General features: G+C 43.5%; 1 protein-coding gene across 3 annotated transcripts in view; it reads right to left on the bottom strand.

Annotated features, from left to right (window-relative positions):
• BLTP3A (bridge-like lipid transfer protein family member 3A) overlaps window positions 1-23,197 on the bottom strand; it is a 79,461-nt gene that overhangs the window by 40,346 nt on the left and 15,918 nt on the right. Inside the window, exons 2-3 of one of the 3 annotated variants that reach the window (XM_083173128.1) lie at window positions 13,574-13,723; window positions 12,080-12,242 (exon numbers count right to left, since the gene is read on the bottom strand). The exons of 1 other annotated variant lie outside the window; for it this stretch is intronic. In XM_083173128.1, the coding sequence (XP_083029254.1) occupies window positions 12,080-12,142 (63 nt within the window). In that variant the 5' untranslated portion in view covers window positions 12,143-12,242; window positions 13,574-13,723. The remainder of the gene's footprint in view (window positions 1-12,079; window positions 12,243-13,573; window positions 13,724-23,197) is intronic. One more of the 3 variants, XM_083173127.1, reaches the window with a different exon arrangement.

Genomic DNA, 23,197 nt, shown 5'->3' with positions numbered 1-23,197 from the left:
CCCCGAGACCCGATTTTACATTGGCCCCAATGTTAAATGCCCCCCAGACCCCATTTTTCATTCTATGCCCCCCCCCCCCCATTGTTGACGCCACGCCACGATCAACGTGAACCTGAAGCGTGGCGAGCGCAGCGTGCCCGCGAGGGGAGGCGGTACGCGTCCTCCGACCTTTTCATACCCCGACTATCCACGTTGGCGTGGAGTTGTCTTTATATAGTGTGGCGAGCGCAGCGAGCCACCGTGCCCGAAGCGTGTGCAGCGAGCTCCGCGAGGGGACGCGCATTACTTCACAGGTATTACACGTCCCCTTGCAGAGCTCATTGGCTCGCTGCGCTCGCCACGCTATATAAAATCAACTCCACGCCGACGTGGATAGTGGGGGTATGAAAAGGTCGGAGGTCACGGGCTCGCTGCGCTCGCCACGCTTCGGGTTGACGTTCATCGTGGGGTGGCGTTAACAATGGGGGGGGGGGGGCATTTCAGATAGAAATTACCCATCAGGGTGGGTATACAATGAAAAATTGGGTATGGGGGCCATTTAACATTGGTTCCTTAGTAAAATCGGGTCCATCGCATTGGTTGCATTGTATGCTTTTATAATGGCATGCGATGGACCCGATTTTACATTTGTCGGGAAACCTAAAAAAAAGCCCGAAATCGGGTTGGTCGGGTCCCATCGCATACCTTAAGTTAAGGTATGCGATGGGACCCGATGGGCGCCGTCCTAGGAAACAAGTACCTATTTTAATATTTCAATGATGTATATTGAGGTATCTTGCATTTATGTTGTACATATACATCAAACACATGAAATGAACACAAATATATTTTATTTGTGCATAAAACAAGGTTTCAAAACATGAAACAAAGTTTGTGTACAATCGCAGGCACTGAATTTAAATGCCAAGCAATCATTGTCTTGCAGATATATAGCGCCAGTTACATATCATGTTCTCAGTAGTGCTGTTACAGATGTCCCCAGTAAGTTTTGAGCAAAAAAAATAAAAAATTTTGTTCACTTTCTGGAATGTATGGTTTTCGGAATATTTCGGATAACGGATATTTGGATACGGCATACTCAACCTATAATATGAAATGCAAGTCAAAGTGACTTAATCTGTCCTATCTGACATTAGTTTTGGGTTAGGGGAAAGGGGAGAGACAGATGCACAGGCGTAACAAGTAAAGATTAAGTTAAGATAATAAAATAAAATCGGTTCCGTGATCCACAGTCAAGTTAGGGTAGACGGATAATACTTATCTAGTTGAGTATTTTATGTTAAGGTGCACCCTTGAGAGAATTTGTGTCAGGTTTGCAGATGGAAAATACTCTCCATTGTTTGGGGCACTCTTAAGATTTAACAATCTTTTAGTTAAAGGTAATGGTTATAATGGGTCATGTAGTTTATTGGACTCTATACACATAAGGACCGGCATGGGTGAAACAAAAAAAGTATTGTCTGTTCCATATGGTGTAAATAGCTATATACTGGAATGTATTGGTGGTATTTGTTAAGACTTAACTTTAAATTGTTTAAGTATAAATAAGCCCCCATACACAATGCGATTTTTGTCCGATTTCATCCGATTTTGGCCCTTTGGGCCGATAAATCGGGTGAAATCGGCCCAAAATCGCATGTGTTTGACATCTGATCTGCGGTCCCACGCACATCGGATCGGATCACGGCGTCGGACCTGCAGAACATAAGATATATCGGAATCTGAGCCATCATGGGTGCTTTTTAGCACCCACGATGTTCAGATCCGATATATATCTTTATATACAGCCCCCCTTACTAGCAGCGCCCCTCCCCCGCGCATTGACGGCTCCCGGCGGAGGTAGTGCAGGTGGGGACCGCAGGCGTCGCAGAGCAGAGACCGTCGGCGCGGCGGGAGAATAGGAAGAAATCCTATTCAAAAGACCGGGCGGCCGCTGATTGGCTGAGCTCAGCGGCCGCCCAGTCTTTTGAATAAGATTTCTTTCTATTCTCCCGCCGCGCCGACAGTCTCTGCTCTGCAACGCCTGCGGTCCCCGCCTGCACTACCTCCGCAGGGAGCCGTCAATGCGCGGGGGGGGGTGGGGCGCTGCTAGTAAGACAGGGGGGCGCTGCGGGGGACACAGAGTTGGCAGCAACAGAGCCGGGCAGGAAAAGCTGTCAGCGCTGGAAAAAAAAAGCCCATACAATGAAGGGGCAGCCTGTGATTGGCTGAGCGCTCTCTCAGCCAGTGAGCAATTGGCTGAGAGAGCGCTCAGCCAATCACAGGCTGCCCATTCATTGTATGGGCTTTTTTTTCCAGCACTAACAGCTCCCGCCTCCCCCTGCCCGGCTCTGTCACTGTCCCCCGCAGCGTCCCCTGCACGCTGCCTTAGCAGCGCCCCCCCACCAGCAGCCCTGTTCTGCAGCCCCCCCTGCTCCCCGGGTTTACATGTGATAAATCGAGACGATTTATCACATGTAAAAAATGGCACATCAAGTGCCAATCTTATCAAGCTCCCCCGGGGAGCTGCCGGGGAAGTCGGGGGCGACTTGTCCTCAGGACAAGTCGCCCTAGCATATGGGGGCCTTTAGACACACATAAATGACACACAATACAAAGTATATACAAATATGTAAATCCTTGGGTTAGATTGGGATAGATTATTTTCCCCATCCACCCATCAATTGATGCAGGTAGAAATCACAAGCTGCAGATAGACGTTCTGAGGGAGACTTACACTTGTAAAAAATGTCTCTGCTGTTACTTTGTATCTGAAAAATTATCTCATAGGGCTGCTGGTAGTATGAGGCAGTTTTTTGTAGCACTGATCAATAGATCTCTTGAAAGATATTTACTAGGTAATTGTATATGATACCCAATTCATTTTTTAATATACTTGAATCTATGGGCAGTATTCAATGAGAAAAATTCTCCGTGCTTTATGGAGAATTTGTGCTCTTCGCGTTGGACGGAGAATTTTGGTCTCAAAAAGTGAACCACCCTATTCAATGTGATATTTTCGCTGTCTTTCTAAGTGATTTTTGCCGTGTCTCTCCATGTAGCAAAGCGCTGCGTAATTTGTATGCGCTATATATCCAATTGCAACCAATTGAGATTTATTGTCATTGAAGGCAACCAATTTGAATTTGTGGTTGCTAATTATAAGTCATGTATCGTCACACTTCAGCAGGCATAGTTATGCCTAACTAGGTAAGTGCTTTTGATTGTTCAGTGAGTGGTTAGTTATTAACTGTTAAAAATATTTTAACAGTTTTAAAAGAGATATTAATTAGTCATGTCACATCATTTTCATTTGTAAATATCTCTATTAAAGGGTAGCCAGCGGAAATAATTTAAAGTTTGTATTTTGCAAGGTAAGATAGTAATTATAACATTTGATTGTGCTTGTATCAGTTTACACTGCGCAGCGTTATATCATTCTTAGATTAATTCTATATTCATTTTTGGGACAGACCCATATATGCATTGAATTGGATACTTTTAAAATTAGTCTCCCCAATAGAGGATTGACATATTTGCTTGGCTGTGAAGTCTTCGCTAGGATTTCACTAAGGCGGTGCGGCATCTACCTAATCGCTCGCTGCTGCTAATTCTCTCAGCAGCGATCAGATCTGAATCAGGCTCTATGTTCATTAACAGCTTTAACCCTTCCATTGCTTTTGGCCACTTCTGAACCCTCAAATGTTCACCTATAATATTCTAAAGCAGTGGTAGCCAACCCTAGCCCTCGAGAGCTACCAACAGTTCACATTTTCCAGACAACCTAGCTGCTGCACAGCTGCACTCATTAATCACTGACACATTTTAAAAGATGCACAGATGGAGCTAATTAGCTCACTTGCGATTCTGTGAGCGACCTGCAAAACATGCACTGTTGGTAGCTCTCGAGGACTAGGGTTGGCTACCCCAGTTCTAAAGCGATCTCCATGTTTATGTTCTGCAGGATTCTATACACCCTTTGGTACGTGTGTATTTGCAGGGAGCCCAATTTACATACGTACGGCACCGTAGGAAAATCGCATCACATTGCATGCAATTTTGTGGTGCTATGCGATGAGATGCGATTTTCCTTAGTTAATTTTTAGTGCACCCCTGCCCGCGGATCGCATCGTTTGTCATTTGTGGTGTGATGCAATGTGAATTTTCATTGTATAAGCACCCATGCGATGAGATGTGAGGGTACTTTATTTTAAAAGCACCCATGCACACCCCCAATATCCACGTCACCCCGAAGCGTGGTGAGCTCAGCGAGCTCCGTGATGCTATGCGATCTGCGGGCAGGGGTGCATTAAAAATTAACTAAGGAAAATCGCATTGCATCGCATTGCACCGCAAAACTGCATGCAATGCGACTTCACTACGCAGAATAGCCCACTACTAAGCATATAGCTTAGTGGGCGCCCTGCAAATACACAAGTACCCACCTTTTTAGCTGCGACTTTTGCTTTCTGATAACTAATATTATGAAGTCCTTTACCATTTCAGAATTCCCAAACGCATTCAATATGTAACAGCAGAATTACAACTGTGGCCTAGATAAATAACTTTAGACATATCAACATTAAATTTGTTCCTGAAAATTCATAGCCTAGCTAGCAAATTCATTGGCCCGCATTCAATGATGTCACCACAGCCGGCAAGGGGGTTAAACAGCGAGGATCATATCAACATATCATTCCACTCCAATTCAAAATGTTTTCTGTATGTTATGTACATTGTAGCACTGTGAGCTATACACTCACACAGCACATTATAGAACAGGGGTGGGCAACTATTTTGGCTGGGGGGCCGCTTAACACTTCCGGTAAATATTCGAGGGCCGCACACAAAATATCTTGTGTATCTATCTATCTATCTATCGTGAGAATAAGAGCGGCACTCTCCAGACTTCTTTGATGCAAATTAAAAAGCCTTTATTGTCCAACGGCGTTTCGGGCTGACACCCGTTTTCAAGGACATACGATGTCGTATGTCCTTGAAAACGGGTGTCAGCCCGAAACGCCGTCGGACAATAAAGGCTTTTTAATTTGCATCAAAGAAGTCTGGAGAGTGCCGCCCTTATTCTCACACTACATATTGGACCTTGAATCCTGGGGAAGGCACCGCAGCACTACTTCACTGTGGAAGTGAGTGCCGGACCAAACACATTAGTGAATGAAGGATTTTTCAACATGTTATACAGCATATGGGCATAGGGGTTGAAGACAAGACAGGGAGGGGGACCAGGGAGGATGCAGGGACTGGGGGGATTCAGGGGCCAGAGGGACAAAGGAACAGGGGCTGGGGGAGGTTGGACCGGGGAGGACGCAGGGACAGGGACCAGGAAGGATGCAGGGACAGAGACTGGAGGGGACGCAGGGACTGGGGGGACGCATATATATATATATATATATATATATATATATATATATATATATATATATATATATATATATATATATATATATATATATATGACGGTGGGGAGGTGCGGCACTCTCAGCAAAATAACGACTCAGTACACTTGTATCAGGTGCAACGTTTCAATGCCTTTTATTTAGGCATTTTCGTCAGGCTTGTAAGGAAGACATTACATGCAGGTATATATACACCCCCGTGTGAACGCGATCCAGCGTGTGTTAGGACGCTGGAATGTGACGTCAGTCCCTGGAGACTGCGTGTTACCATCACCATAGTTACAGACAGATACATAAAATACGTACAAAGCAACAATACATTTAAAACCTTCAGCGCTAATAGCAGTAAGTCTATACTAAGTCAACAACAGTTATGTCGATTACTCTTTAGTTCATACTGGGTCTGCTGAAGAGATCCTGTAGGAAACAGAACCGATATACGTTATACAATAATGTCGATATATAAAATTAGGTACTTATGTAATATCTGGGCTCCCGTTTTTCTTATGAGACCGCGTCCGCTCGCCACGCTTCGGGCACGGTGGCTCGCTGCGCTCGCCACACTATATAAAATCAACTCCATGCGTAGTTGGATAGTAGGGGTATGAAAAAATGGGGTGCATTTAACATGGGAGCCCAGATAATACATAAGTACCTAAAATTATAACAACGATACACAATACACAATGCTATATGAACCTTTACAACACTAGAGTGTTCAAAGATACGGAATATATAACAAACCCAAATGTTTAGCGTAATTCGCAAGTAAATCATTCACAAAGAGAAAAAATGAAGCTGATATAAGGAGAAAGAAAAACAAAAGAGAAAGAAAAAGAAACAAAGATGATTAATAATAAACAGAAATTTAGTAGAGAAAGGGCAAAAGAAAAATGAAGTAGCATATACAGTAATAGACAATTATACATATGTATGTAACAACTGAGTATAAAGTATATTTTTTGGACAAGCAGCTGATACCCAGATGCTCATTGAGACCTTTAGGTGAAATAGTATCCAGCTTATATATCCAGCGTGTCTCACATTTTAATAATTGTAAGCCCCTGTTTCCACCCCGTAAATTCGGGGGGATGTGGTCGATCATGCGATATTTTAATGACGGCAAAGTGTGTTTCATGGCCAAAAAGTGTTTAGGCACAGGTAAATCACATTTACCCCCCGCCAAAGCTGCCCTAATGGTGGACCTATGTGTAGTGATCCGCTCTTTGAATGATCTCTCGGTCTTACCAATATAAGATAAGCCGCAAGGGCAGATTAATTGGTAGACCACATATCTAGATTCACAACTGAGGGTGTGCTTGATGAAATATTTAGTGCCTCGATGGGGATGATAAAAAATCGGGCCAGGAATCATACAACTACATACTGTACAAGTACAGCGAATGCATCCTTTAGGGGGTGATTTTGTCTGTTCTTTGTAGGATGTTATGTCGGTTTTAACCAACATATCACGGAGATTGGGTGCTCTTTGATAGCACGGCATTAACCGGGACTTAGGGATGTTAATATCACGGTCAGTGGATACTATCGGCCAGAGTTTTTTTGATACCCTGTTGATGATCGGGCTGGCATTTGAATACTTAGTAACCCATGGAATTATTTCTACATTATCCGTATTAATTAATTGTTTGGGTAGAAGTAGCTGTTCACGGGTCAAAAGAGATGCACGAAATTTGGCTGCTTTAAGGTCAATCAATTTGTAACCCCTAGCTAGAAATTTAACAATTAATGCATCAATATGAATTTCGGCTTCCAGGGGATCAGAAATGAAATGAAGTGAACTCGATACCCAACTGTCCGATGAATTGACATATCAAAGATTGACACGTGACCCTACAGTGGAGTACAAGAATGTACTAATCAACCTCTTGAAGAATGCGGTGCATGAAAAAACCATTGAACAATCACTTATGGACGCCCTCATACCACAGTACCCTGTGGTCCCAGTCATATACAGTATCCCTAAGATACACAAATGCCTCGATAACCCGCCTGGGAGGCCCATCATCGCGGCGAGACAGTCATTGTCCCAATTCACATCGGTGTTCATAGACGCTATCCTGCAGCCCTATATTGTCCGCCATCCGAGATACCTGTTGGACACTACTACCCTTCTCCAACTTCTACAAGCGCTCCCGGTCTTTTCGGATGAGGTATGGCTTATAACTCTGGATGTAAAAAGTCTCTATACCATAATACCACACAGTGTTGGTATGGAGGCCATTGATGTTTTTCTTCGAGCCCAGAGTGACTATGAAGGGCCCAATATTGATTTTTTACTATCTATAATGCATTTTGTATTAACTAAAAATTATTTTTTGCATGATGGAGCATTCTGGCTGAAGACCAATGGATGCTCTATGGGGTCTAATGCAGCACCTGCCTACGCGAACATTTTTATGTTTTCCGTAGAGCAAAAACTTTTTTTCGATAATCCAACTATCGCAGCCAGAATACTTTTATATCGCCGATTTATCGACGATTTGCTTGTTTTTTGGGCTGGGCCCATTTGTGACTTTGTCAAAATCATAGATACACATAATGCAAGTTCAAGTCCGGTGAAATTGACCATGGTTTATGATGTAAAATCCATTCATTTCCTAGATGTTGCCATCCATCTACATGATGGCCATATTTCTACTGGTTTATTTAAAAAAAAGACCGATCGTAACAATTTGTTACACGGCACAAGTGCCCATCCTAAAAGTTTGATAAAAGGGTTACCCTACTCTCAAATGATTCGCATCAAGCGAATCATTTCTGATCCCCTGGAAGCCGAAATTCATATTGATGCATTAATTGTTAAATTTCTAGCTAGGGGTTACAAATTGATTGACCTTAAAGCAGCCAAATTTCGTGCATCTCTTTTGACCCGTGAACAGCTACTTCTACCCAAACAATTAATTAATACGGATAATGTAGAAATAATTCCATGGGTTACTAAGTATTCAAATGCCAGCCCGATCATCAACAGGGTATCAAAAAAACTCTGGCCGATAGTATCCACTGACCGTGATATTAACATCCCTAAGTCCCGGTTAATGCCGTGCTATCAAAGAGCACCCAATCTCCGTGATATGTTGGTTAAAACCGACATAACATCCTACAAAGAACAGACAAAATCACCCCCTAAAGGATGCATTCGCTGTACTTGTACAGTATGTAGTTGTATGATTCCTGGCCCGATTTTTTATCATCCCCATCGAGGCACTAAATATTTCATCAAGCACACCCTCAGTTGTGAATCTAGATATGTGGTCTACCAATTAATCTGCCTTTGCGGCTTATCTTATATTGGTAAGACCGAGAGATCATTCAAAGAGCGGATCACTACACATAGGTCCACCATTAGGGCAGCTTTGGCGGGGGGTAAATGTGATTTACCTGTGCCTGAACACTTTTTGGCCATGAAACACACTTTGCCGTCATTAAAATATCGCATGATCGACCACATCCCCCCGAATTTACGGGGTGGAAACAGGGGCTTACAATTATTAAAATGTGAGACACGCTGGATATATAAGCTGGATACTATTTCACCTAAAGGTCTCAATGAGCATCTGGGTATCAGCTGCTTGTCCAAAAAATAGTCTTTATACTCAGTTGTTACATACATATGTATAATTGTCTATTACTGTATATGCTACTTCATTTTTCTTTTGCCCTTTCTCTACTAAATTTCTGTTTATTATTAATCATCTTTGTTTCTTTTTCTTTCTCTTTTGTTTTTCTTTCTCCTTATATCAGCTTCATTTTTTCTCTTTGTGAATGATTTACTTGCGAATTACGCTAAACATTTGGGTTTGTTATATATTCCAAATCTTTGAACACTCTAGTGTTGTAAAGGTTCATATAGCATTGTGTATTGTGTATCGTTGTTATAATTTTATATATCGACATTATTGTATAACGTATATCGGTTCTGTTTCCTACAGGATCTCTTCAGCAGACCCAGTATGAACTAAAGAGTAATCGACATAACTGTTGTTGACTTAGTATAGACTTACTGCTATTAGCGCTGAAGGTTTTAAATGTATTGTTGCTTTGTACGTATTTTATGTATCTGTCTGTAACTATGGTGATGGTAACACGCAGTCTCCAGGGACTGACGTCACATTCCAGCGTCCTAACACACGCTGGATCGCGTTCACACGGGTTGGGATCATTTGGTCTATTGCATTATGGTAGAAAGTCATTAGGTCGAATCCATTAGGTCGACATGCTAAAAGGTCGACATGATTCTAGGTCGACATGGGAAAAGGTCGACATGATTCTAGGTCGAAAGGTCATTAGTTCGACAGGTCATTAGTTCGACAAGGTCATTAGTTCGACATTGTCTATGTCGACATTCACAAGGTCGACATGGGGTTTTTCACTGTTTTTTTACCTGAATGTCAACACAGTCGACATGGACACAGTTTAAAGTGCACTGCATCCCCTCGCATCGCTCGCTGCGTTCGCAATGCGTCGGGCACGGTGCCTCGCTACGCTCGGCACACTATTTTATTCTCCCACCACGCCCTAGTGGATGGTAGGGCATGAAATACCGCCTGTCGGCACATGTTGGCTCAAAAAACAGTGAAAAACTCCATGTCGACCTTGTGAATGTCGACATAGACAATGTCGAACTAATGACCTTGTCGAACTAATGACATGTCGAACTAATGACCTTTCGAACTAGAATCATGTCGACCTTTTCCCATGTCGACCTAGAGTCATGTCGACCTTTTAGCATGTCGACCTAATGGATTCGACCTAATGACTTTCTACCATAATGCAGTAGACCAAATGACCGCATCCCGTTCACACGGGGGTGTATATATACCTGCATGTAATGTCTTCCTTACAAGCCTGACGAAAATGCCTAAATAAAAGGCATTGAAACGTTGCACCTGATACAAGTGTACTGAGTCGTTATTTTGCTGAGAGTGCCGCACCTCCCCACCGTCCTATCTACTTCTCCAGTGAGGGCACCCAGCCAAGCACAGCTTCTACTAGCGCTGCGGCGCAACCGTGAGTGCCGGTCTCCAACTACATATATATATATATATATATATATATATATATATATATATATATATATATATATATATATATATATATATATATATATATATATATATATATATATATATATATATATATACATATATACACACACACACACACATTCCCACACACACATAGTGTTACATGTGTGTGTGTGTGTGTGTATATATATATATATATATATATATATATATATATATATATATATATATATATATATATATATATATATATATATATATATATATATAATCGGAGGTCCGGCACTCCTCACCTGCCCCTGCTCCACTCGAATAACTTGGCCTGGGTGCCCTTTGTGTGCTGGCGTTACCAGCGCTTGTATCAATATGGTAAAATAAAGCGTCACTCCATATATATACACACACAGTTACACATGTATGTGTGTGTGTGTATATATATATATATATACACACACACACAAGTCCACAAGTATGCTGGCACTCACCTAAAGTAACAAAAAGGTGCCTTCCCTAAGGTAACAAATAGAAGTCCAAGGGGTGTGGGAGGCACTCGAATAAATACAGTAGCCAATGGGGTAACAAGAAAACTGTGTATTGAAGCGCCGAGCGCTTTCGGGAGTAATCCCGTCTTCAGGACGCAATTTACACTCCTGTGTAAAATGCGTCCTGAAGACAGAATTACTCCCGAAAGCGCTCGGCGCTTCAATACAAAGTTTTCTTGTTACCCCATTGGCTACTGTATTTATTCGAGTGCCTCCCACACCCCTTGGACTTCTATATATATATATATATATATATTTCATATGCACACAATGCACATAAAATAATTGGTCCGTACTTTTAATTACTGTTATATTTTCCGGTGCCTGAGAGAGGGGGAAGCCTGGAGAGAGAACTAGCTGCGTATCTGCACGGTAGCTGCTTGTGCCCACCAAAACCCGAGAGCTCCCGCCCTGCATATCATTGCTGGGCTGTGGGAGGGGACGCAGTGACGCGGCAGTCGCACCAACCAATGGCGTGGAGGCGGCTGCCGCGTCACCGCGTGCCCTCCCACGCTCCCAGTAATGCCGTGCGCGGCGCAAAATCTTTTGGTAAAATGACAAGCGGCTTATGCTAGGCGGGCCACTTGTCCTAGTAATAAAGGTCTGTGCGGCGGGCCACACATAAGCGTCTCGCGGGCCGCATCCTATAGCAAGAAAATAAATGTTCGGTGCACATAAGCAGTGGACTGGTACTGAGGTAACGCAACAGCTAACTTGCTTTTGTAAAACTGCAAATGTATTTTCAGGATTATTCCCTATTTTCTGGGGTAAGAAAGACCCAACGTACCATCTTATAAACAAATGTTGCCCCTTTTCTTTAAGAAATAAAACAAAAACAGAGCTCCATGTTGATAACTGGAGTATTGTGTAATTTAGAAACGGTGCTTAACCACCCAATGCATCCATTTATTGTCCCACTGCTACTATATGGTGAAACAACAGGGCAAAATCTTTCAGAAGGAGATTTCTAGCTGACTATACACTATGTTAACTATACTACACAGCATAATATAATCATCAAATATGCAGACTTAATTTAATAAACAAAGAATGACATGAAACCTAAGAACACATCTGTGTTACACCTTACCCGAATAGCTGCACGATTACAGTACACCCGCGTGATGGCCAGCCATGTTGGTAAATCCAACATGTTCTGGAGTGCCTCCTCATCAAGCTGCAGATCGGTCAGCTGTCCTTCCCCACGTAAGGTGCTCAGATTTATTTGCTCTGGAGACAAGTTTTTGGCGAACCTTAAAGAGAAATAGCATATATGTATATAATGAAATCACAAACTTTGTTTTCATATGCACTGTACAGTGACAAAAACTTGGGCCAGTCATCGACTTTAAACAGGGGCAGTATAGTGGGAGAGCTAAAAACATTCTTTAAACTAAACTGTTCACATTTTATATTGTATCATGTCTAATTGGGGGAGCTGGCTCAAGAGGTGGCTAGAGCAGTAACCAATGCTGCTGCAGGCATTAATGCTACAAATGAATGAACTGTCAGTTTATAAGCCAGAGCTATAATATCAAAAAGGCAAGATACAACAGAACCCTAGTGGCAAGATGTGGCAAGCTTATAGGACAATTGCAGCTGTAATTGCAATAGGTGGCTCTACGGCAGGGGTGTCCAAACTTTTTGCGACGAGGACAAGATTTGGTGAAGTGTAAATGTGTGGGGGCCGACCATTCAGCCTGACATTCTTTGAATCATTAATCACATCATAATGGTCCCACACTCTGCCCCATCCACTCTATGTCCCCCAGCCTGCCCCTTCACTGTATTTCCCCCAGCCCGCCCCCATTCACTGTATGTCCCCCAGCCTGCCTCTCCTTCACTGTATGTCCCCCATTTACTGTATTTCCCCCACTCTGCACCCATTCACTCTGTCCCCCTTCTCTTAATGTCCATCAGTGCCTCCATCCATTGTATGTCCCCAAGCCTGACCCTCCTTCACTGTATGACTCCCATTCACTATGTACCCCACTCTGCCCCCATTCACTGTATGTCCCCCAGCCTGCCTCTCCTTCACTGTATGTCCCCCATTTACTGTATTTCCCCCACTCTGCACCCATTCACTCTGTCCCCCTTCTCTTAATGTCCATCAGTGCCTCCATCCATTGTATGTCCCCAAGCCTGACCCTCCTTCACTGTATGACTCCCATTCACTATGTACCCCACTCTGCCCCCATTCACTGTACGTCCCCCAGCCTGCTCTGCTCCCCTTCTCTGAATGGCCATCACTGCCTCCATTCACTGTATGTCCCCCAGCCTGACCCTCCTTCACTGTATGTCCCCCACTCTGCCCCCTCCCTTGTGTGAGCCAGAGGAAGGAGAGGCAAAGCAGGCACTGCAAGGACAGGACATGCTTGGGCTCCTGCTGCTGCCCTCCTCTGCTCTGCATGTTACGGGCCCTTGCTGCCCCCCTCCCAAAACACTGCTGTCATTGTGATTGTGGAGTAGGGTGATATACGATTGCAGCAGCAGGGGTAGGACGCCAAACACATCTGACTGTGGCGGCCGGCACCTCCTCACTGCAGCAACCAGCAAGGTAAAGGCGCGCTCGCCGGGGCCCCACCTTTAGTGTCCTGTGCTGTGCTTCCCACATCTGATGCTCTGCCCACCTCCAGCTGGAGGCTGTGGGCCACTTGAAATGAGAGCATGGGCCGCAATTGGCCCCCGGGCCTGACTTTGGACATGCCTGCTCTACGGTATCCGGACTCTTTGTCTACAGCAAAAAGATAGACAACCATTAGGTCGACATGTAAAAAGGTCAACATGCAAAAAGGTCGACACTACCATTAGGTCGACAGTGTCTAGGTCGACAGTCAAAAGGTCGACATGGGTTTTTGAGACACTGTTTTTTGAGCCGACATGCGGTATTTCATGCTCTACCATCCACTAGGGCGAGGTGTGAGAATAAAATAGTGTGCCAAGTGCAGCGAGGCACTGTGCCAGAAGCATCATGAGCGAAGCGAGCATTGCGAGGGGCTGCGGTTCACTTCAAACTGTGTCCATGTCGACTGTGTCAACATTTGAGTCAAAAACCGGCTCTACAAAGTACTGACTTCAAGGGGGGGGGGGGGTGTGAATAGTTATGAATGCTGAAGTTTTCTGATATTTTGTCCTATTTGTGGTTTGCTTCACAATAAAAAAAAAAAAAATAACATCTTCAAAGTTACTACTTTTCTACGTATTGCCTTATTTGGTATTTTTCCCTTCAATTTATTTTTGTTGAAGCAAGATACCTAGCAAATAATAAAGTTGTAAATAAAGCACAGAATATTGACAGAAGACGTACCGTATATCATTGATCGCTTATTGAGGTCATAGCAAGATAATTAAATCATTACCTTACATGGCTCTATGATTTTTTTTTTTTTATTGTTCTATTTTACATAACCCGATCTTCAGCACTTTCATAATGCTTTAGGTGATGAAATGATAGCTAGCTATGTTTATACACAGTGATACAATTATATTTACTAATACAAACGGAAATGATGTTTGTATTACATACAGGGATAATATTCCGCGAGAATCCTCCACATATTGGGAATATATATATTTTAGTCGATAAATAGTTTTATTGTTAGCAAGTATTTACTGATACATTACTTTACACTAATTTTCTAGTGATTGTGTCACTGGTAGTAGTAGTAGTAAAGGCCCCCATACACTAGTCCAACTTGTCCTTAGGACAAGTCAGACCAGTTTGCCCCTTGAGCTCCTCGGGAGGGCTTATTAACGATTTGGCACTTGATGTGCCATTATTACAGGCAGCAAATCGGCCATCCAATTGGCTGCGAGAATTCTCTCAGCCAATCAGCGTCCAGCCAGTCTTAAAATATTTTTTTCAAATTCACCAGCTGCTTCCCACCCCGCCTCCCGGCAAATGCTGCTACTGGCTCCCAGCTGCTGCTCTGCCCCCGTTACCCGCCTCCTGCCACTGCACATAGGTGTCTGCCAGCGGTGCTTCACCGCTAGCACACACCTAGGATCGGACCCAACACATCATGGGTGCTAAAAAGCATCCGCGATGTGCCACTGATGAGTCCAATCTGATAAATTTAATGTGCAGCCATTTTTTCCGACCTCCTCACTCCGATCCAATGCACACGGGACCGTGCATCGGGTCTGACAGGATGTCAAACACATGAGATTTCCCGGCTTAATCCATCGGAACCGGGTGAAATCGGCCCAAATAGGATAAGTGTATGGGCACGTTTACTGAAGTACATTATATTTATAAGCAGTCCTTATTATAATCACCAAAATAATAGGATTAAGTGAATGCTACGGATGCAATGCAATCAATTCATACTGATGAATACAAGGTGACACTCCTGTCAGAGCAACTCCTTCTGTATAACTAATGACTTCTTCTAAGAGAATTCTTGACAGTCATTTTCGGTACTTGTTTCCTAGCACGGCCACCACGATTTCTATCGTGGTGGTCGTGTCGGAAAAAATTGCGTCGGTCGCGTCGGGTGCATACCAAAACGCACACGACGTGACCAACGCGATGTACCCGATTTCTCCATAGGCTTCAATGTTAAAATAATTTAACATTGAAGCCTATGGAGAAATCGGGTCCATCGCGTCTCCATAGGCTTCAAAGTTAAATTATTTTAACATTGAAACTGAGTACATTTAACATAGAAAAAAAAGGTAAATGGCCCAATATGGGCCATTTCTCATTGGCTATGGCCCTGGCATGTGTGTAAAAAATAATGGCCCCCCATTGTGGCCGCCGCCGCCACCCCCACGATTGACGCGAACCCGAAGCGTGGCGAGCGCAGCGAGTCCTCCGACCTTTTCATTCCCCTACTATCCACGTCAGCGTGGAGTCGAGAATATATAGTGTGGTGAGCGTAGCGAGCCACCGAGCCCGAAGCGTGGCGAGTGCAGCGAACCCCGCAAGGGGACACGGATACCTGTCAAGCCCGCGAGGGACGCCCCTCGTGGGCTTGACAGGTATCCGCGTCCCCTCGCCACGCTTCGGGCTCGGTGGCTCGCTACACTTTATATTCTCAACTCCACGCCGACGTGGATAGTAGGGGAATGAAAAGGTCGGAGGATGCGCACCGCCGCCCCTCGCGGGCTCGCTGCGCTCGCCACGCTTCGGGTTCGCGTCAATCGTGGGGGTGGCGGTCACAATGGGGGGCCATTATTTTTTTACACACATATGCCGGGGCCATATCCAATGAGAAATGGCCCATATTGGGCCATTTCCCATTTTTACCTATGTTAAATGCACTCATTTTCAATGTGTAAATATTTTAACATTGAAGCCTATGGACAAATCGGGTCCATCGCATAGGCTTCAATGTTAAAATATTTTAACATTGAAGCCTATGGAGAAATCGGGGGCATCGCGTCGGACGCGCATAGGCTTCAATGTTAAAATATTTTAACATTGAAGCCTATGGGGAAATCGCGGGCATCGCGGGCATCGTGTGCCTTAAAGTTAAGGCACATGATGCCCGCGAATGTGGCCGTGCTAGGAAACAAGTACCTCATTTTCTTTTTAACCTCACACTACAGCTACTTGTGGAAAATCTGTTCCTAGCCTCATCCTGCTTCTGTGCTATGGGTCACTGCCCACTATTTGTAAAGGCGTGTTTCTAAACATCAGTGTGTTAAGAAAGGTAACAGTGGTACAAATACACAGTCAGCTTAAATGAAAAGAATATTTCCTGCATGCATCACAAACGCCAACTCATTCCACTTACTCCCACTTCCAACAAACATCTTGTGAATGTTAAGGGGAAAACATAACTTTTAGTTCTTGGTGTGTAATAACATATAAAGTGCAAGGGCAGATCAAGATAGAGGAGGGCTTATGTCCAGCCTCCATTGTTCCCCCTCATCTAGTCTACTGTGCAAGCATCTAAAAGCTGCTCAGTTTACTTGTTTGAGTGGATTTCAGCTTGAAAGCCGCCCAGTGTGTATGGGACATTGATGAGCAGTGATGCGCGCTCCCACATAATCGCTGCCCCGGCTGGCCGTCCACTCTGGAAAAAAAAAAAAATAAAAAAAAAAAAAAAAATCGCTGTAATGGGCGAAAAACGCTCAGTGTGTATGCACTGAGCATTTTTCAGCCCAGCATTTTTCCCCATAATCGTTATTCATACAAATTGGGAAAAAATGCCCAGTGTGTATGGACCTTTACTCCAGAAAAATGTCTCAGACACCATCTCAGTGAATTCTGTAGGCCACATGTGCAGATCTCCAGAAACATGGAACTTACACCATGTTCCTGGTGATACTTGCAGCACGGACGGAAAGATACATATTTTGAATGGGTTCAAGACGTGCAGCATTTGCCCACCTGGGCCCAGTGACCCCTGTGCATTACACAACCTGCACAGTGGTAAAAGTATAATGTCAATTATACACATTTGCTGAAATGTTGACATGTTCACAATGCTGACAGTGTTAGGCTGCCTTAGAGGAAAAGTTCAGATTAGGCAATAAAGGGAGGATTAGGGTAAGGCTGGGAGAAGTTAGGTTAGGCACTAGGGATAGGATCAGGAGCTCGCTATGCTCACCAATGAAACTGCCCGAACAGCGCAAAGTCACCATCAGATAACTGCCAAACCAAAAAAAGACACTGCTGGAGCTGCTGAACCGGGTAGGTCACCACTGGACCACCTGGACATTTTGTCAACATTCTAATCATGTCAACAAAATATACCAAACCCGAGATATGCCAGTATATCATGGTGTGCCATTTCTACTGTTTTACATTCCCATACATATGTATACACAATACTTTTAATATGTGACTACAGCTTGTGTATTTATTTATTTCCTCTGCAATGAAGTTATATGGAAAGATCAAAGTTCTTACATAATATTGATGTTGCACTGGAAAAAAGGTGTATATAACTTATAAGTTAAAGCTGTTCCTTTAAAGGGCACTGGTTAAATGAAGAGTGATAAACCACCAGCCAATCAGCTCCTCCTCCCTGCCATGTCACAGGCAGTGTTTGAGAAATGTCAGACAGGAGCTGATTAGCTGGCTGTTTATCACTCTCCATTTTATCACTTGTGAAGCGGAGTGCATCTGGCCCATAGTCAGTGGCCACATCCAGTAGTATAGCTTGTTGACTATAACCTCAGATGATGCTGCATGTACAGACGACAGAGGATGTCATTAGTGATAACGTTAGCCTACTAACTGATTAATATTAAGAATGTTGCCATTATGAATGGTCATTATTGCCAATACCATATAAATTGTCGTCTAGTGGAGTGTATCCAGCTTAAGATACCGATGTAAGCATTTTATACAAACTGATATTCAATCATTCTGGTCAAAAGCATTTTCAGTCTGGTAAAGACATTCCTAATTTAAAGGCTCAGATATCTTACTATTATTTTTTCAGATTTCTCATGAAATTCTTATGGAGGCACAGTTAGGTAGTAACTAATTTGCTGATAGAGCATATCTATCACCAAATCAACGTTATTTCATAACCGAGTATTCGGATTTATTTAAAATATAAAATTATAAAAAGATTAGAGGATAGATGCAATTAGATGAAAATTGGGTGTTTGAATGAGGGAAGTGTTTTTAAACTTGCGGAGTTACAAGGTTTTTTCCAACTTTCTACACACTTGTGTGTGTATATATACACTTAAAAAGGGAACTGCTGTTGTATATAAAAAAAAAGATGCCCTGGACTACTTGCTGAAATACATTTGGTGGCTAATAATTTTCCATCATTTATAAGAATTCCCCAAAAGACAAAAACAAAATTTGACACTGTTTAACAGCCTCAGATACTTTGCTTATGGCCACTGATAGCCTTGTACACCGTCCTGCTATCTTATTTGCAACTGTTTTGGAGTCCAGTATGATTCCCTTGCTCTTCTGTGTAAATGACCTACATCGCTCACTGCAGAATTTAAGTGTGACGGCTAGGATTTGCCAACTGTAATTGAATTGTGCTGATACTGGAAGGTGCTACATTAAAATCTTCTACAAATTGCTGGCAATGGTAACCTGCCAACACAGGTCAGAGAACCTGCAGCAATTTAAATATCCACCTAAGGAAATTATGACATTTTACCTGGTTTTATCTAGTTTCAATCTAGTGAGGGTAGACCTACCGATTAACTTTAAACCAATATTACAAACTGTGTACTACAAATGTAGATATCCTTCTCATCCACCTCTTTTAGAACTAGACTGTGAGAAGGATCACATACACAGATTAAATGTCCACACTGCAGGTTTATTTTTTCCACAGCTTTCCAGAGACGGGCAGTTCTTAAAAGAATGACAGCTGTTTACTAGCAAGTCATAGGTTACATGAGAGATCACAGCTGGTCTTTGCAAACAGGGTATTACTTCTCCAGAGACCACCCAATTCTAGAACCCCTAACAGTAACCACCCCCTGGCCTATCACCTGGGCAACTTGTTCACATATTGTCTAGTGTGCTAGTGTGTACTCACTTTATTGTTAATGATGCGTGCTCCTTTAGGTCGTTAACTACCTAAACATGTGGTCAAATCTGCCTATATAGTCAGTGAATGCATGTTCAGCAGGGGGCCATGCGACATCCCTGAGCAATATCGTTAATGATATTGTAAAGCGTTTTAGAACTAGATCTTTCATCCAGGCGCATCAGCTGTTTCAGGACTGATGAAAACCACCAATATAGTTATATCCACTGTGCCAAGAATCTTATAGTGTGACTGCGTACCCAGCATTTACACTATGTATACATAGATAAATGTAACTGTCCAGTCTGTCTGTTGGGAACACAAATATAGCATGATAGTCACCCATTTGCAGGAAAACGGATAAAAATTATTGTTTTGGATACATTTGTAAAATCAATCTTTAACCAATTTGTCTGAATGTTGTCTGCTTTCCAGCATTTGGGAACAAATCATTATCATTTGCTCCCAAACATTTCCAGGTTTTTGTTCCTAGCAGATTGGACCGATAAAAATATTTAGGTGTGTATCCACCCAGCTTTAGACTTGACCATTCCTAGGGCGGGATGTATTAAGCTAAAAAAAGCGGTAAAACACCCTTTTTACCGCATTTTCATATGTACTAAAACCCCGCCACCACGTTACCGCAGGGCAGGGTATTGCCACCTTTGGGTGGCGATACCCTATAGAAGCATATAGGCTTCTATCAACGGCCGCCGCCTCCGCCGACCCCCCTCTCCCCCTCCCTCACTCCAGCTTACCTTAGTCCAGGTCCTCCTGGACCCGGAAGGTAAACCCTTCCTCCCCCCTAGTAAAGCAACCGGACGTCCTTCCGGCTGCAGGGGGCAGGAGGCGGTGCCGGGGACAGCCTGCTTAGATGTCCCCGGCATGAGGGAAGATGGAGGCACCCAGGATACCCTCCGCACATCACATGACAGGTATCGTGGGGGCCTCCGTCACCGCACCACGATGCCAGCCACATATGTTAGTACATATGCGCTGGCATCGCGGCAATGTATATTAATACATCCGCCCCTAGCCTGGATTCATTCCAAGCACAGACTGCTGCTCTGTATCCCATGCCAGGTAGGTTCATGCTGACCCTGTCACAAAATATGTAATAAATATTTAAAAAAAAAAAAGGGTTTGAGAATTTTTATTTAAAAAAAGGAAGGAACTAGATACAAAAAGGTGAAAAATACAATCTAATAATATTAAATTATTGGAATACATTTTTTTTTTCTCTAGACAATAATAGGTTAATTCCTCCTTATACCCTCTTAAAAATCTGACTACCAAGCCTTTGGAAGAGTGATACCTCTCTGCCCGTGTATTCCTCTTACTCAATCACTCATGTAGGCATATGAAAGCTATATTTTATCACTTTGGAAGCTTAGTGCATCTGGCCCAGTATCTTTCGTAAAATCACTTAGTGTATGTGCATTGTATCATATATGTCTGGGAGTTCAAGGGGCAACGTATTATTTTCATGTTGTCTAGAGTGAACCCAGCTTTATTCTGCACAAATTTAGCAGTAATCTTGGTACTTGTTTCCTAGAACGGCGCCCACGATTTTGATCTTAGGCATCGCAAGGAAAAAAATTGCGTCAGTTGCATCGCATGCAGCCAAAAAAATCGCATGCGATGCGACCACCGCGATTTTACATAGGGAACAATGTTAAATGGCCCAATTGACCCGATTTCACATAGGGTGCAATGTTAAATGGCCCACAGACCCCAAATACCCACCCTGAAGTGTGAAATGGCCCCCCCAATTGTTAACGCCACCCCACAATCAACGTCAACACGGCGGTACGCGTCCTCTGACCTTTTCATACCCCCACTAACCACGTCGGCGTGGAGTTGAGAACAGAAAGTGTGGCGAGCCCTCATAATGGCATGCGATGCCCGCAATGGGCGCCGTTCTGGGAAACAAGTACCGTAATCTTGCTATGGATAAGGTTAGAAGAGATTAGTTTTGTTTTACAATCATTACAGAATAGGAATATTTGTCAATACATGTAACACTGCTGAGAATGTCAAAGTGCTCTCTTTGACTTGCATTCTCTGTAATCCATTTGTACAGATTAATGTTTGTTACCATTTCACTGTAAAAAATAAAGGTGGATATAAACTTTTGGAGATTGGCATGTGCGCCCGAGTGTGGAATTTCTCTTTATCTATTTGGATGCTGCTGTGGAGCTACAGGCCACCAAGGTCGAGTCTCAGCTGTCAGTGTTAAGTTGTGCAGTATGAGGTTTCTCCTTCTTCTAACAGGTAAAGAAAGTATACAAATTAGATTGGTTGCCATTCATTAAAGTTATTTGATCATAACAAATTTGGGTACTTGTTTCCTAGCACGGCCACAAATCTTGGCCATCGGGGGTAATTTGAGTGGCCTGCGACGCGACCGACGCGATGCCCCCGATTTTTCCATTGAAATGCATTGAAAAATCGAGTCGGTCGCGTCGTGTGCACCTAAAAATGCTTAAATGGTCCAGACGCGATGCCCCCGATTTCCCCATAGGGAACAATGTTAAATGCCTCAATTTACCCGCGATGACCACGATTTCCCATAGGAAACAATGTTAAATGGATCAATTTACCCAAATCAGCATAGGAACAATAGTAAATGGGCCAAAAACACCCCTGAACATTGAAATGTCCCCCCAAAAGTAGTTGACGCCACCCCACCATCAACGGGGCGGCGGTACGCGTCCTCCGACCTTTTCATGCCCTACTATCCACTAGGGCGTGGAGTGAGAATAGAATAGTGTGGCGAGCGCAGCGAGCCACCGAGCCCGAAGCGTGGCGTGCGCAGCGAGCCCCGCGAGGGGACGCGGATACCTTCACAGGTAAACGTGTCCCTTCGCGGGCTTCCCAGGTGTCCGCGTCGCCATGGACACCTGGGAAGCCCGCGAGGGGACGCGTATAACTGTGAAGGTATCCGCTACGCTCGCCACACTATTCTATTCTCACTCCACGCCCTAGTGGATAGTAGGGCATGAAAAGGTCGGAGGACGCGTACCGCCGCCCCGTGCGGGCTCGCTGCGCTCGCCACGCTTCAGGTTCACGTTGATGGCGGGGTGGCGTCAATAACTTTTGGGGGGACATTTCAATGTTCAGGGGTGTTTTTGGGCCATTTACCATTGTTCCCTATGATAATTTGGCTAAATTGAGCCATTTCACATTGTTTCCTATGGGAAATCGTGGTCATCGCGGGTAAATTGAGGCATTTAACATTGTTCTCTATGGGGAAATCGCGGGCATCGCGTCTGGCCATCGCACCCGATTTTTTTAGCGACCGCGATGCCCGCGATGGCCCCGATTTTACCCCCGATGACCGCGATTCTGATCGGTGTGGCCGTGCTAGGAAACAAGTACCCAAATTTGATATATGACACTTGTATATTGATGTGTGTGGCTAAATCCGAATCCTTAAAAGGAAGTTCTTAACACTGGTAGGTTTTTCCCAACACAAGTTCTGTCCTGCTCAGAATATTATATATATATATATATATATATATATATATATATATATATATATATATATATATATATATATATATATATATATATATATATATATATATATATATATATATATATATATATATATACACAATATTCAGGAGTCATCTCAAAATAATCAGCACAGTCCTCTCATGAGTCCTAGCCACATTGCATCGTGACACTAGGGTGATTCACACGAGATTTGGGCTCTTTTCATGCAATTGCTGCAATCA

The sequence above is a fragment of the Crinia signifera genome, chromosome 2 (genome assembly GCF_055691185.1).
Source record: "Crinia signifera chromosome 2, ASM5569118v1, whole genome shotgun sequence".
Taxonomy (NCBI): Eukaryota; Metazoa; Chordata; class Amphibia; order Anura; family Myobatrachidae; genus Crinia; species Crinia signifera.
The sequence above is the reverse complement of the archived record's forward strand: the minus strand, read 5'-3'. Positions and strand labels throughout refer to the sequence as shown.